The sequence below is a fragment of the Numenius arquata genome, chromosome 1 (assembly GCF_964106895.1).
Source record: "Numenius arquata chromosome 1, bNumArq3.hap1.1, whole genome shotgun sequence".
In the NCBI taxonomy this organism is placed as follows: domain Eukaryota; kingdom Metazoa; phylum Chordata; class Aves; order Charadriiformes; family Scolopacidae; genus Numenius; species Numenius arquata.
In genome coordinates, this window is record NC_133576.1 from 129793210 (window position 1) to 129809115 (window position 15906).

The following is a 15906-nucleotide window of genomic DNA, read 5'->3' on the forward strand; positions in this document are numbered from 1 at the left end:
CGGTTGCAAGCGGGACCAAACTAGATTTTACCTTTGAAAAAACTGTATATTTACACGTTCCGTAAGTGTAGGTGTCAAAGTGTTCTAGTTTCAAGCTGTACTAAGGTCAATCATTTGTATGATTTGTTATAGCAGAGAGGTTATTTTTCCTACAATATAAGGTAAAGTGAATAATACTGTCATATTATAGATTGACTACTTTTATCCTCATGGTTTTCTTTTAAACAAGAGGGAGAAAAAAAAAAAACAGTCCAGAAGCGTTTTCATTCTCATTTGGGAAACCAGGAAAAAAAAAGTCTGCAATTTTTAAATAAGAAAAACCTTATTAACACACGAAAATTAAAAAATACTTAAGTAAAAAAAATTAATATTATTACACATAAACAAGCCTACAAATATTAACATTTTGGAATTTTCCAAGACAAAGCTGAGCAAACCATAGCATCTCCTCTTATTGTTTAGGCCTAGTCCTTCAAATGTTAAGAAAACCTAAAACTTCATGAATTCACTGAAAAAAATATTCACAAAACCAAATGTATTTAGAATGCTTTTCTGGTCTAAAAGAGGCTGATCCAGAACAGGATCTTAGATTGTGGTCTCACATCGTCGATAAACCAAACTATTCTTTGGTTCACTTTTCAACAGCATTACCTTAGTTCAAAAATCACCTCTAAAAGCTCTTGCTCGAACTGACACTTTTCCAGGTCCTCCCATTCTTCTGATCTGATTTTGCCCTTTGTCTGAGCATACTGTAAATGTGAGTAAGCTTTCCCATCTGGCAAAAATCTATTCACCATTCTTTTTCCTCAAAATTAAACTTCTGCCATTTTGGCAAACTGAAGCCATTGACTGCACGAACTGATGAACACAAATATGAGGTAAAGACTGGGAGTACACAACTAAAACAGGGGAAGACAAAAAAAGCAGGGCAACTGCAACTATTAAGCCACAAAGCAGAAGATTTGTCTGTCCTAACATTGTGCCAGTCTTGTGAACTCACCCCTTACAGAGGTCTGTTCACATGGGAAGGACTGTCAGGTGCGATCCCTCAAGTGACTGAGCACGTAACAGGCCTTGCAGGTTTCCCCCAACTCAGAGTCTGATTAGTAAGTTGTGCAATGGCAGCTTTATACAAGTTCATGTTTTTAAACAAGTTCTAGAAAAATGAACTGCTGTTATGCCGACACTGTATGCAATATAAAGAAAGATCTATGGAAGCATGTATCACTAACACTTGGATTTAAATCACCTGCTCTCCATCCAATTCTCTGTCCACATAAGGTTCTGAAATATGGTAACGTGTAACAGAAAAGTTGTCAGCACCATAGGGCTTCACAGCAGGAGTCTTCTTCATTTCAAAATTCTAGGACAAAAATGTACAAGTACAGCTGTATCAGATAACAGTATCTCCAGCAAAGCAACTAAACAGAACATTAAGTGACCTGTACACTTAAATTAGTATTAAAAGAAAGGCAGCCCTCCAAATTATCTCCTGAAAATATTGTTTAAAACTTTACATGCGTTTAATAATTAATAAATCCCAACAGCACAAGGCAGTTCTAGAAGACTTATCAACTGAGAGCATCAAACAGCCTAAGGCAAACTCCTCCACACAAACTGACATTGATCAGAGAACTCATGTTTCAAAAGTATTACCTTAAAAGCACTTGAGGTTAATGTACTAATACAAATCCCACTTAAAACAGCTGTCACGCTCACCTCAAAGCGGGACAACCACAGAACCACAATATAATTATACATAACAGCAAAGTAACACTTCTCAAGTACAGACTTTCTTTACGAAACTCAGAACCCATTATGTCCAATTTATTAGTTGACCAGATTAAAAAGCATTTTCTATAACTTCAATGAAAACTGTCTATTCATATATATTCATATATTCATCCCTGGAAGTGTTCAAGCCCAGGCTGGATGGGGCTTTGAGCAACCTGGTCTAGTGGGAGGTGTCTCTGCCCATGCCAGGGGAGTTGGAACTCGATCTTTAAGGTCCCTTCCAACTCTAACCATTCTGTGATTCTATGAAATAATACACAGGGGTTTGTGGTTTGTTTTGTTTTGTTTTTTTAAAGTTTTGGGTGCACGACCACGTTTCAACTTCTGTCTGAAAGAGTTTGAACACTGAGTAACCAGACCCTCCCTCTTCTTTGGCTCAGGCTGATGTTGTCAGTAGGGAGGTAGGCACATCAGGTAACCAAGTGCTCTGTAGGACCTGCCTTTGTACTTCTAACATCTCCTCCATTAAATTTCTCTCAGCTTCCTTTTCCCTAGACTCTCTCCTAAAAAAGGATTCTTACCCACATTAACTAAAACATCAAGTTTCATAGCCCGAGTGGTTTAAAAATAACATGACCGTAAACAAATGCACGTACACAAAGAGCAGCATTAAGTCTCAGGAATATCTTAAACTTATTTCTATTAATATCTAAGATTTAAGATATCTAAGACGAGGCATACAAAATTTCAGTATTGATTATCTCTTGCTATTTTATCAGGTTTGTAGAAAGTTTAGTCTTTAAATTAAAATCTCATGATATGCAACTAGTTTTTACCTTACCAACAGAACTTCAGTAACTTATTCTTAAGCAAGTGCATGTTATTCTAGTAGGAAGGAAAAAAAAGATACACACAAATAAAAGCACACCATCAAGAATTTCACATTTATTTGTACATAACACTGTTTTAAAACTTTCTTAATCAAAATAATAGTAACCAATCAACATTAACCAAAACACTTGCAGATACTGATTATAGCTCTGATAACAGTCCCATGCCTAAACATCATTAGCCAGATCACCGACTGCTTGACCTATACTGTGTTACTTTGAGAATGTATAATTAAACCTCAGTCTTCTGAATTATTAAAAAAAAAAGTAAATGCAACAAATCAGTAATTAATAATTTTATTTAATCAATCAAATCTCCAGAATTCTACTCAAAAGCTACGAAGATACGAAGCTACGAAGGGCAACGAAGCTGGTGAGGGGTCTGGAGCACAAGTCTTACGAGGAGAGGCTGAGGGAGCTGGGGTTGTTCAGTCTGGGGAAGAGGAGACTGAGGGGAGACCTTATTGTTCTGTACAAGTACCTGAAAGGAGGCTGTAGAGAGACGGGGGTCGGTCTCTTCTCCCAAGTCACAGATGATAGGACAAGGGGTAATGGCTTCAAGTTGCGCCAGGGGAAGTTCAGGTTGGATATTAGGAAACATTTCTTTACTGAAAGGGTTATCAGGCATTGGAATGGGCTGCCCAGGGAGGTGGTGGAGTCACCATCCCTGGAGGTATTTAAGAAACGTGTAGACATGGTTCTTCAGGGCATGCTCTAGTGTCCAAGATTACTGGTTTGTGGTGGGGTACTGTGTGGGTGGGTGATGGTTTTTGGTTTGGTTGTTGTTGTTGTGTGTTCAGGTGGTGGTTTTGTTTGTGGTGTGTTTTTTTGTTGTTGGTTTTTTTTTTTTTTTTTTTTTTTTTTTTTACTGTTGGTTGGACTCGATGATCTCTGAGGTCCCTTCCAACCACTACGATTCTGATTCTGAAGATGTGAGAATTATGTTGGAGGCTACAGTTTTCCAACTAATGTCAACAGCGTTTTAGGTTGAAATAAAATAATACTTGTAACATTATTACACCTCATGGTGTAACCACTGCAGGTAAGAATCTGTCCATATTTCCATCTAAAGGTTTGTAACTCCCCCTTCCTTTTTTTCCCCTAAAAAAGTAAATAATTCTACACTGAAATCTGGCAAAACTCAAGCAGCAATCTATCATGAAATGGGAAAAAAAACATAAGACAACCCAACTCTAAAAACGTTATGAATACTCAGGAAGAGTACAGTAACATTTTTAGGTTGTATTTCCATTACATAAAAATCTTACAGATCATATAAAAAAAAAAGTTCACAAGAACTCTCTCAAGATACCTGTCAACAAAATGGTGTTTACAGTTTAACTTCAATTAAGTAACTTAACAGTTGGTCTAACTTAATGAGACCTCAATTCCTAAAAGCCGTCCTTCTGAGAATTAAACTTGATTATGATGATATATCTAGAATAAAACCACTTCTTTTGTAACTGGGTAAAGTAACAATAATGCGAGTGTCTTCAGAAAATGTTTCTTATATTCTAAGTAACCCTGCAAAGAACAACACTGCCCTAGCTCCATTTTATGAAATTTTATTCAATTGTTATTGCAACAGAGCATCAGATTATGATTATAGTTATGTTTAATAAGCTCTTTATGTAAATTGAGTCAAGAAAATACGCTTATGCAGATGACCTTGTAATTTGCTGCAATTCAAAGGATTTAGAGTTAAGCAGTTCAAATTCACTGCCTTTTAAGTAATGCATTTGCAAGACAAAGCCCCAGATTTCCTCCCCGCCCTTGAAATTGACAGTTAACATCTTTTGTTTTCTCCCTCTACACAGATGTAGGAATAAACCACAGCTCTAACCATGTCTGATCTGTCAATTAGAATCATAGAATCACAGCATGGTTAGAGTTGGAAGGGACCTTAAAGATCATCGAGTTCCAACCTCCCTGGCCATGGGCAGGGACACCTCCTACCAGACCAGGTTGCTCAAAGCCCCATCCAGCCTGGCCTTAAACACTTCCAGGGATGGGGCAGCCACAGCTTCCCTGGGCATTTATTTGGCATTTACCTCATGCAGTACATGGCACCCAGTCACTCTTCCAATAAAATAACTTTATTCTTCACCCTGTGCCCTCCCAGCAACATAGGCCTATGACAAAAGGCTTAAAACTCATACAGATATGAAAACTAGGAAAAAGGTTCAAAGTCAGCTAGTCTTTACATGGATCAAACTGACACACTTTGCTATATTTTAAACAATGCAATGAAATCTCTTTCATCAACAAAAATCCAACATGTTCGCAGTACTGTTGATTCAATTCGCCATTATCGGAGCATGAATTTATTAAAAAAAATAAACCCCACTTTACTGTAGAAAATCCAGATGTTTGAAAACTCTGCTAAAAACAGCTAAAATCATGTTTGCTGAAAAGGTAAGTAAAGGGCATCTGCATTTTTTGATGGGTGAAAATGCATTAAATTGTATGATTTCAGGAAAGGAAGTTATGATTCTGCAATACTTAAACAGGGCACTGACCCAGACCTGTCATCCAACGCAATCGCAAATGCAATTGTACCAGAACCTGGGGAAACCTGAACAAAGTTTTCTTGCTTGCTCGGGTGAAAGAAGGCTACAGAATATGAAGAAAATTCTGCATTTGTAAAATTGAAAGAGAGATGCATTATTGAGGCTTAGATGAAAATTATTATATAGTACTGTGTCTTTTTAGATGTTATATCATCTCCAAATCATCAAGTTAACTGCAGCTGACTTACGGTCACCAATTAGAAACTAGTTTGGATTTTCAGTTGGGTTTTTTTGTTTGGTTGGTTGGTTTTTTTTTATAGAAAACATAAAACATATCCATAAAACAAAATGCTACTACTGCATCATTATGACAGAAGACTGAGGTTGTGTGTACATGCTGAGAAAGATCATTGTAGAGTTTAATACCACTGTGGCTATTAAATGGAAAAGAGATCATGATAACTTTAGAAGACACATTTACCACCAAAAAAAAAATAATCTCAGATGACAAGAAATAAAATCCACACATAAGAGACCAGAAATAATCAAATACCAAAGCTCAGTAGTAAGAAGTCTGTTAATACATAATTCATTCATTTTCTTGATTTTTGATGAAGCACTATCCTTACTGTATGCAAATAGCAATTTTGGATATCCTGCTGTGAGGAGTCAGACCAATAAATAAATCATTACATTACATGGTACCCTGAAATTGTGACCGCAACAGCATCAGGGATATGTACCTCAAGAGGATGTGGCGGAGGAGGCGGCAGGCTCGCAACTTTGGCTGCTCTTTGTCTTTCCACTTCCAAAGCGTGTTTACGTGCATTTGTTCGTCTTAGCAAAAAAAAAAAAAAAAACCACAACAAAAACAAACACAAAAAAGAAGAAGGAAAATTATTGAAGCAGCAATGACAACACTGTGCAAAATAAAAGGCAGACTTAAAAATAAACAGCTTCAGTGGTACCTGAATTGAATGCTTGGGAGATGGGGATAGACAAGCACACTGAAAAGTCAACAGAACTTATGCTGGAAGGCAGCACTGGAAAATTAATTTCTTGAAGTAATGCAAAAATATTAATATACACAAGCTTCTAAAGAACAATGCAAAATCCCTGCTTTTCACTTAAGCTTTCATAAAAGCGCTGCATCACTTCAACACATTGTAATTGCTCAAGTGTGGACAAAACTAAGTATTTAATCAATTGGTCTCTCAGATCTACTCAAGCACAACTATCTCCAAGAGTACACCGTTCATTTTTCATGCCACCTCAAGTTTGGCCCGATCTACTTAAAAAAAAAACAAACAACCAACCAAACACAAAACCCAAAAAGCCAAACAAAAAAAACCCAGCCCAAAACAGAACAACCACCAAAACCAAAAGCCACTAAGAAGGAAGACCATGGCTGTTGAGGGACATTGTTTAGCATAAATAAGTAAATTTTAAGTAAATTACTTAAATTTTTAAGTAAATTACTGCAGATAATAATTTGGTGTGATTTGTGCTGCTTGCTTAGTGCTACTTAGCCTGAATAGGTAGATTTGCTGAAACCTTTAGGCCATAAGAAAGATCTTCTTTCTTAGTACTTTTCCTAGCAGATGGTACAGTGTTGTTTAATCTTTTAGCATGGGAAAGTACTGGATATCACACTGATGTTTTGGCAGTGTTTTTCTCAAGTCCAGGACCTTTCAGTTCTCCATGCTCTGCCAACAAGGACAGGTGCACAAGGAACATAAACCAGAAGATACAGAGGCTCCAGTCCTTGATGTAAACTGCAAATCTACAAGGTAAGAGTCTGCCTGCCTGGACACAGAAAAAGAATCCAATTAGATATTAGAGGACCCCAGACCAAAAATCACCATTGGACTAAAAGACACGTGGACAGCGCATGAAGGGTGTGTGAGGGGTAGGTGTAGAGATCACAAGGGTATAATTGCCCAGGGACTCCTTTGTTCAGGGTCCTTCTCTTTGGAGGCACCCAACCCGGGCTGTTCTTGCTGCTATACCTTCCAATTAAATTATTTTAATTAAATCTGACGCCTGAGACTCTGCTGCAAGAAACCTAGGGTAGAGCCCGAAGAAGGAGGGAGCGACACCATGAACGGTGTGTGACTGCTCAGGCAGCAGCTTCTCCTTTAATAACAGCTTTTCATGTAGGTAACTCTCCCTCAGGAACTGGCCTGAGCACGTCATTTCCTGCATCACTGAATAGCTGTCAGTCAACAATCAAGACTCAAAATAGCAATACAGAGGTGAATGGCTCCCCGCTCACTGAGAGTCTGTAAGGCCAGCTCGTATAGTTAACATTTTTGTCTTGGCTTTAAAACTACAATTCTTATCAAAATCCACAAGATCTGTCCACAAGCAGTAATTCTTTAACCCATAAAATTTCAAAGATTAAAAAAGTTCCAAGCAAGAAGCATCAAGATTTTTGCCTTTCACCTTGTGACGTTGTAAAATGCATTCTGTGCTTAATAAAACTAGATAACTATTGCATACCGGGCTTGCTCACGAAGCAATTTTTCTTTTTGGTACTTCTGCTCTTTCAGGGCTTTCCTATGTCTCTTCTCTGCTCTTTGTTTCCTTTCCTCTGCTTGCTTTGCCAGAGCTTCTAAATCAGGTTCCTTAACAACAAAATATTGCAAGCACTTAATACAGGGTCATTTACTCACTTCTTATACTATTAGTGGGATATTTCAAATTAAGTACTGCTGGTAACAATCACAAGCTCAAAATTACTTTCTACTATAACAGAGCAAAAATACTCTAAAGAATAATTTTTCCTTTTCTGCTGTCTTCTTAACTCTCTTCTCTATCACCAACAACAGCACATTCTTTGGCCTGTGTAACCAAATATCGATGTGGAAACCTTAGATTCTTTCTGCATCTCTCTGATAAAGAGTAATATAAATACACTTAAACATTTTAGCAAACACTGATTAGACAGTACAGAGAAAGCAAGTTACTACCTTTCAGTAATTAATTACAACAATCACGTATCCACAGAAACATTTCTTTATAATTAGTTCACTGCTCCTATGGCACTGGTAACACAGTTTTCCACAAATTCATCCATCCTAGCATCATAAAGGACTTTACAAAGAAGTTAATTTAGAGACACTGAAATATGGAAAAGTATAACTCTACAAAAGGTTAAAAAGCCTGACTGATTCAGGAAGTAAGCTACTCTGCAAAACTCATGCAAGAAATCTGTGGCATCACTGATTTCTATAAACTTGTTTCAGAATCAAATCTACGGAAAATTTTCACCCAACAACTGCAATGATCTCTCAAGAGAGCCTAGACAAGTTATAGGCTTTTACAGAAAGTGAAAATAGTTTATAGGTGCAGAATTAAGAAGTGACACCAGCCTGCAATCCAGGCAAAGGCCTCTGAAGCCCTTACCAAGACTTTCAATGTCACTTGAGCACTGAAGAAAAAAAAAAGTGCATTTTCTTAATGACAGAAAAGCTACTGTTACATGCTAGAGAAAAAAAAGTTACTATATTACTGGCATACTTGAGACAATAATTCACCATGTATAATTCAGTCAGGTACAAACATACACCATCACACATGCGTACAATCTAAAATAAACAATATAACTTTAAGAATTTGCACAGCAAAAATCTTAGCATATGGTCTAGCTTGCTAGACTTTTTAATCCTGGTTTTGTGGAAAGATACCCACAAAAAGTACATAAACATTTCTAAGAAGTTACTGTTCTTAAAAAAACCTGTCATTTTGGATATTAGGACTAAAAGATCAAGAATATAAAAGAACCAAACAGCAATCTTGGTATTTCTAGAACATCGAGAATTTCCCTGACAATAATATTCAGCTGTTTCACTTACATTCTCCTTGGCTTGTCGGTGACCCTCACCGATTGCTCTTAAGCTTGACAAATACAGTTCTTCTAAGGCTTTCATCTTTTGATCCTGTGCTTTCTGCCATTCAGCTCTCAGCGCCTCCTCTAACTTATGTAGTTGTTCTTCTCTCCTCTGCTTTACTTTCTGTCTTATCTGCAAGGCGATATACTTCTGTTGCTCTCTAACCTGCAAAAGTAGCATTTACGTTTTGTCAGCAACTTAAAAAAAGCACAGTATTTTTTGCAGCAAGTCTTCCCACAACATACTCTACCCTCCTTTCAGCTTTCCATCTCATCTACTATTCCATTAATAATCTGTCCAGAAAATACTTTGAAGTTGCAATTCCTTTTTTTTTCAAAATTAATATATTAAATAATCAATTTAATCTTACTTAAATGCTTCAGGTAAAGTCCAAAGAGCAACATACAAAACAAAATGCAAAAACTGCTTGGAATATCCTTCCCTCAAAAAATACAACACAATAATTTATTAAAGACTCCTATTACAATGCAACACAGTTTAAAGAAAGTCAGCAACTGTACTGATAAATTAAAGGCTGTTTAATAAATAAAGTCTGTTTAATAAATAAAAAATAAATAAAAAATAAACTTTATTTTCCACTTTGTCAGTAAAATTCTCTTCACTAAAGAGAAAAATGTATCAAGAAGCCCAAGAGGGGTGAAAGATTAGTACACAGCAGATGTCTTGAAGACATACGTTTTTGGAAGATGTGAAAGACCTGAACAATTTGTGTAGGACGAAGCAGAGGAAGGCTAAGAAAAGAGTATGAAAAAAAATGGAGAAATAACCCTGTGTCCTAGCAGCAGGTCAGGAGAAGAGAAACAGACAAAAGATGAGACAATCAACTGACATGTTCTGAAGGACATGGAGGTTCTCTGCTCAGACACTCTAAAAGGAGCAGTACTTAATGCACTTAGAGCTACGACACACTGGAGCAATTCAGTTCGTCTAGTGGAAAGCTGTGAAGTTCTGTGTTAGCAACAGATGTCTTATTTCTTCTGCATGATCACTATGAAAACACCTGGAACAGTCTAAGAGGTTTCGATCCTTACACACGGGACACATCAGTAGTAGACAGACAACTGCATGTTCACGGCCAGATAAGAATGGTAGATACTGCGAAGCTGGCAGGTAGGAAGAGATTCTGGAACAGATGCCAAAGTGAATCTAACAGAGAAGGTATCACAAGCAAAACATGCACTTAGTAGTAAATAAACATGAGAAAAGGAAAATAATTCACAAAATAGAAGCCTAACATACAGTATTACGAGCCTGAAATTTAGTTTACATTAAATAAATTTTTCAGTTAGTTTTCCTAAATTAGTTGTTACATCGTGCAAAAATAGAGGCATACTTGCTGTAGCCTCAGTTTTCTTCTTCTTTCATATTCTTCTTTCAGAAGCATGGTTTCTTCATTAGGACTAAGCCTCAATTTCCCAACTTTTGCAACTTTCCTCTTCATCTTTGGAAACGCTGAATAATCAACTTCTATAAGAAAAATATGAAAAACAGGAATTGTGCATAAATTATATAGGTAAATCAGCTATGAAAAAAAAAGAGATACTGCCATAATCTTACAAATCTATCATGGTATCTAGGAGTGTGAGCTACAACTGTTCATGTGTGTTCAAACTGTACTCAACAACATTGGCACTGCCTTTGTCACAGTCACAAAGTGTTGTGCTTTTGAATTACTATGATATCTAGCAAACTCTGCAACAGTATTACATTTGTCTTTTACACTGTGGACCAGACAGGCACATCTGCAAAGGGAATAGCGAACAACATTCCACTCCTGGGAAGATAAAAAAACCAAACACAACACACTACTGGTCACTTAGGTGATTTGTACTGAAATATTCTCATAATAGTTATAAGATATTGAGTTTGTTAACATTTTTGACTGCAGTCCAAGGTTTTGTGCCTTGAAGCCTGTGAAACTCTGGCAACAGTCTGCATGCCAAGCATTTCACTAGAACATCAAAATTGCTCACTGACAATTTTTAATTCGAGTTTTTTTAAGCAGCCATTTCAAATGAGGCTTCCCTGTAGATTTTACTGTGGAACCAGGATCTGCTGGTTCTGCAGATCACTTCCCAGTTTGCTTGCAATTATAATTCTCACCTGCACAGCAAACAGACTTTTTCAGCATGATTTGCAGCCTAATCCAAAACTTCCCCCTCTAAATATTTATTTGATCTTTGAACATTTATATTCCTGAAAATACTGTCCCAAAACAAATCAACAAAGATTTTAAAGAGCCACTATTTAGTTCTAAAAACCTAAAGCTTATTACTAGTGAACAATCCATGTAGCACTAACAATTTAAAGAACACGTTACACCTGGAAAGATTTCAGTATCATAAATTAAAAAAAAAAAAAAAGGAACTAAAGAAAACATGGGAGGTGTAAAACCAAAATAATTATCCATAAGATACTTTTGATACAGGGTGATTAAGCCAATGAATCCCAGGTTCATTACAGGATAAATAGGGACAGAATATGTTCCTGCTAGGCTTCCCTTACTCAGCTCATGAGGCACAAAACAAGTTTATCGACACACATAATTACGGAGCAAATAACTACATTCCTCTCTCTCCCCCTAGGAAGGAAAATTTAGAGGATGAACAACAGAAAACCAAAAAAACTAACACTTAAAACGGTAACAGCAAAAGCAGATAATGCAAACACAACCGTAAAGTAGTCAACGTTTGCACAGATTTCAGTAAATACACGAGAGTTAAAAACCTAAGCCAGCCTTCCTCGGGAACACTGCACTAGAGGCTCCTCTAAGGAACATTAACACCTTTTACCACCGTGCCCGGGAGAGCTAAGCCAAAAGCACCTCTCCAGAGCCGGGAAGGGGAGCAGCAGTTCAAACGTAAAGACGAGCGCAGCGCACCGGCCGGGGGCTGAGGCCTGAGGCGGGCGGCGCGGCTGCTGCGGGGGCGGTGAGGAGGATGGGGCAGGCCGGAGCAGCCCCACCGCCAGCCAGCTCAGCCTAGGAGGCCCTAAGCCCGCTCAGGCTGCATCGGTAGCCACCACCGGGGCCGCGGCAACCCGACCAGCCCGAGCTGAGCGGAGAAGGGAAGGGAAAGTGCACCCTAGCCCTGTCCCAGGAGCCTGAAGGCGGGAAAGGAACGACCCCGCGGCGGGGCTGCCCGCACCTACCTGCCGCCAACCGGACCCGCCCGCCTCCAACGGCTGCCGCCTCCTGCGTCACCCCCACGCTCGCCCCGAGCAGCCAATCGCTGCAGACGCAGCGGGAAACCGAGAGCCGCAGCGGGCCTGACCCTCTGCACAAGCGGAGCGCTCCCCCCACTCCACCACAGCGCACATGCGCCAGCCGGCAACCCTGCCCCGCCCTCGCCTCCTGGTGACCAATGGAAGGCGCGGAAAGCTGTGACTGGCCGGTGAGGCCGCACGCGGCCAGTACAAAAAGGGCGCTGGGGAGGGGTTTGCCTTCCCGTCTCTCAGGCTCCGTGTTCTCGGTCAAGCCCTTTTAGAGGACTCGTTTAAACAGTTTATTGTTTTGCCCGCTCAATCAGGCGATCCCGGTATGTATCTGAATGGGTTTATTACCACGGCTTTCTCACAGCACTGCATTAGCAGGCCTCAGTCAGGGTTTCCAAGCCCCAAAGCTACTTTTACCTCACTAGTTTTACCTCAGTGTAACTTCGTTGTTTAACACTCTCTTTAGATTCACTGTATGAGCAAAAGGAGTAAATTTGGACTCAGAGTAGCTCTGGACCGGTCGTGCTGCTCTGCCTGTCTCCTAGCCTTGCATGCAGCTGGCTGGGTGGCTTCTACAAGGAGCAGGTCTGTGGTGCTGCCTCAACCTCATAACTTTTATAAACCTTTTTTTAACTCATGTCTGCTCCTTGTAAGTCTGATGTAATGCTTGCTTCTTTGCTTTCATCCTCATGTTTTAGTCATCTTTCTAAAAGGGACCGTTTATCAGATCTGTGAGACTTGCAGCAGTTGGGATCTGAAAGGGGAGTCCTCTGATAGCCTTGGTTTATGAGGAACATAAAACTGAGAAAAAAACTTGTTATTCATGTTGAGAGAAACAGTTCAGCTGTGCACAGGGACGAAGCAAGAGAGGCTGTGCCAGGCTGTTTCTTTTCTTTGCACTGAGTATGTTCCCAGGGCCTGAGCTGCTGCTGTGCAAATGGGAGAAGTGCTTGGGACTTACAACTGGTCAGGGCACAAAGGAGACAGTCGGTTGTCTCGCGCTGAAAGGTGACTGCACAATATTGCTACTTTCTGTGCCAGTTCCTTCTAGAAAATGGAAAAAAACAACCAATTTTGTACCAGGAGCTAACTGCCATAGTAATCTACCACATTGTGCCCTACAGGACTGAAAGTTTTACTTGGTAAAACTTCGTGGTTTGGTGCATGCAGATGCACGGCCACACAGGAAATACGGGGTTGTATTTCCTAAAAAAAAATACAGGATTGCAAAACAAAAGACATGAGCATAGGAAGAAGAGGTAACAGAGCAGCTGAAGGCATTTTCTTCCCTGTCTTCTGCGTTGTACAGCTAAACTGCCCTCTTATTCACAGACTTCTGTGTTATGGGAGATAATTTGCTTTCTGTCAAGTGCTTGCAACTTGCTGCAAACTGCTGACTGTAATAGCTGGTACCAAGTTAATACCTGATTGTACGTTAAAGACACCCAGATGCTTCGCGGTATGCATACTGAATAAATTAAATGTGAGCACTGTGCTTCCAAATGTGTTTTCCAGTCTCCTTATTGGATTCTTTTTGTCCTTCAGCATTTTCATTATGGCAGTGCTCTCCACAATAACATCTCTTCTAAATAGCTTTATCCCACAGGTCAACAAGTAAAAAAAAAAATTGAAGGCAGTCTATTAAGAGAGTAATTGAGATTATAGATTTTAGAATCCTCTACTTATAAAATGTGAAAGAGGTCAAATATATGCTCCTCAATTATACTACTGGGAAAAAGGGATATTATGAAACCTACATGTGCTGGGTAAGAATTTTGTTTCAAGGGTATTTCCTATTCAATGTATTGCAGAATTATTTCTGCTACCACTTAATTTACATACATGTACTGAAAAACAGGGATGTAGCAGTCATTTTAATACTGTAATGTGTTCTACTTTTTACTATGCCTGTTAGAATCACAGTATTACAGGCCCGCATTAATTCTTTCCCCTTGTGAAGTAGATGGTGTTCTTTTTATAAAAGGTGAACAGTCATGCAGCAATATCGGTACATCTAGCCAGGCATATATAAAACTGGAGATAACGGCTCCCCTGTGCTTCAATTACTGGTCACATTTCTCCTGGGGGAAAAGAATGATACTTGGAGGAGTTATCTACAAATTCCCAAGATAGTTGGGGGAAAAATCTGAATTATTTATTTTCAGGAACAGAATGCTTTCCATACATAAAAAATATCTAGCAGTGTGATCTACATGAAAACACAGATTTAAAAGAAACCATTTTTATTTCATGTGTTTGGAGAGGGGCTGTTTGACCATGAAGTCTGCTGCTGAGGTGGCCTGCAGCGCATGGTGAGAAGCTCAAATCACAATGTGGGCCTTCTACTGTCCCAGAAAATAGCTTCTGAGAGTGGGACTGTCCGTACTCCCCTGTCACAGAGGATGTGGATTCCATCAGCAGATGAACCACTGCAAGAGCTGCTGGTGCAGGCAGGGTGCCATGGTGTGCTCTGTGGGACTGTGAAATCTGGACAGACAATTAGTGAGACCAGAGTTGCCTTTGTGTGCCCTGAGAGAACAGATTCCCTGCCTCGTAGGCAGGTCGAGTAGACCAGCGTACGCAACCTATACCTCTTACTGCCACACAGGAGCACTTGCTTCTTTCTTCATTAGAAATTCTTATCTGGTTGCTTCTTTCTCTCCCTCTCACAGGGGAAGGATGACCTTGCAGGCTTTTCTGCATCTTCAGCAGGGAAGCACTGGTTTTATAGGTTTTCTCAGATCCAGTAATGGAACTGTACAACCACCTGACAGCTCACCCTTGTGCAGAACTTGGCACCCTGCAAGAATTAAGTATTCTCCTTGAAAACCTCTGAAGGAAGAGCTTTAAAGAAAGCATCATATTCAGACACTAAAGCTCCAGTCCTCTAGCACCTCATTAGACAGTAATGCAGTTTCCTGTTTCTTGTCTCCTCCTTGCTGATTACTGAAGTACCTGACTGAAATGAGAACTTCTCTCAGGTTGAATTGGCCTTTCTCCTCGTTCAGTATTCCTCAATGTCACCTATCACATTATCAGATGGTCTTAAATGTTTCCCTGTGGTTCTTTTTGTTTTGATCTGTGATTACACCTGACACCAGATCCTGACCACCAGGAACTAACAGGATGTCGTTTTACAAAGGTTTGTAATCCTCCAGTTCATACAGCCTGAAAACTGCAAAGTAATTTTGTTAAATAGTTTGCGTTAATTGTGTTTTTTACACGTAAGCTTTGCAAACATAGATGAAGTTTCCTAACAAGGAGAAAGGGCTAATCTTTATTTTTGAGACTGACTCATCTATTGTGGTCAGCCCATGCAAGCACAGCCTGTAATAGTCTCTGCCTGAGCCTGCTTTGGAGATAAATTTTCTTGACGGATGTGGAAGGGTAGCTTTTGTTATTATACTCCATCAGACATAATAGAAGGCTGCAAAGCTACACTTTCCAGTACCAAGGCAACTGTATCCAGAGCTGTGCCTGTATAAATACTCAACTTGCAGATTCTAGTCCTAAAAAAGATGCTACAGTAAAAAAAAATGGAGCAAAATACAAGGCATAAAAAGCTAAGTAGCTGGTAAAAGGATAATTACATGTAATTAAATGAAATACAAAGTATATCCTAAAATTATTGTCATGGAAAGACAA

General features: G+C 39.3%; 1 protein-coding gene across 1 annotated transcript in view; it reads right to left on the reverse strand.

The window, feature by feature from the left end:
- The window catches only part of CEP295 (centrosomal protein 295), a 70470-nt gene that overhangs the window by 33498 nt on the left and 21066 nt on the right, over positions 1–15906 (reverse strand). Inside the window, exons 2-7 of the mRNA XM_074150197.1 lie at positions 12199–12526; positions 10382–10515; positions 8992–9192; positions 7637–7761; positions 5878–5971; positions 1250–1363 (exon numbers count right to left, since the gene is read on the reverse strand). Coding sequence (XP_074006298.1) covers positions 1250–1363; positions 5878–5971; positions 7637–7761; positions 8992–9192; positions 10382–10515; positions 12199–12526 — 996 coding nt within the window. The remainder of the gene's footprint in view (positions 1–1249; positions 1364–5877; positions 5972–7636; positions 7762–8991; positions 9193–10381; positions 10516–12198; positions 12527–15906) is intronic.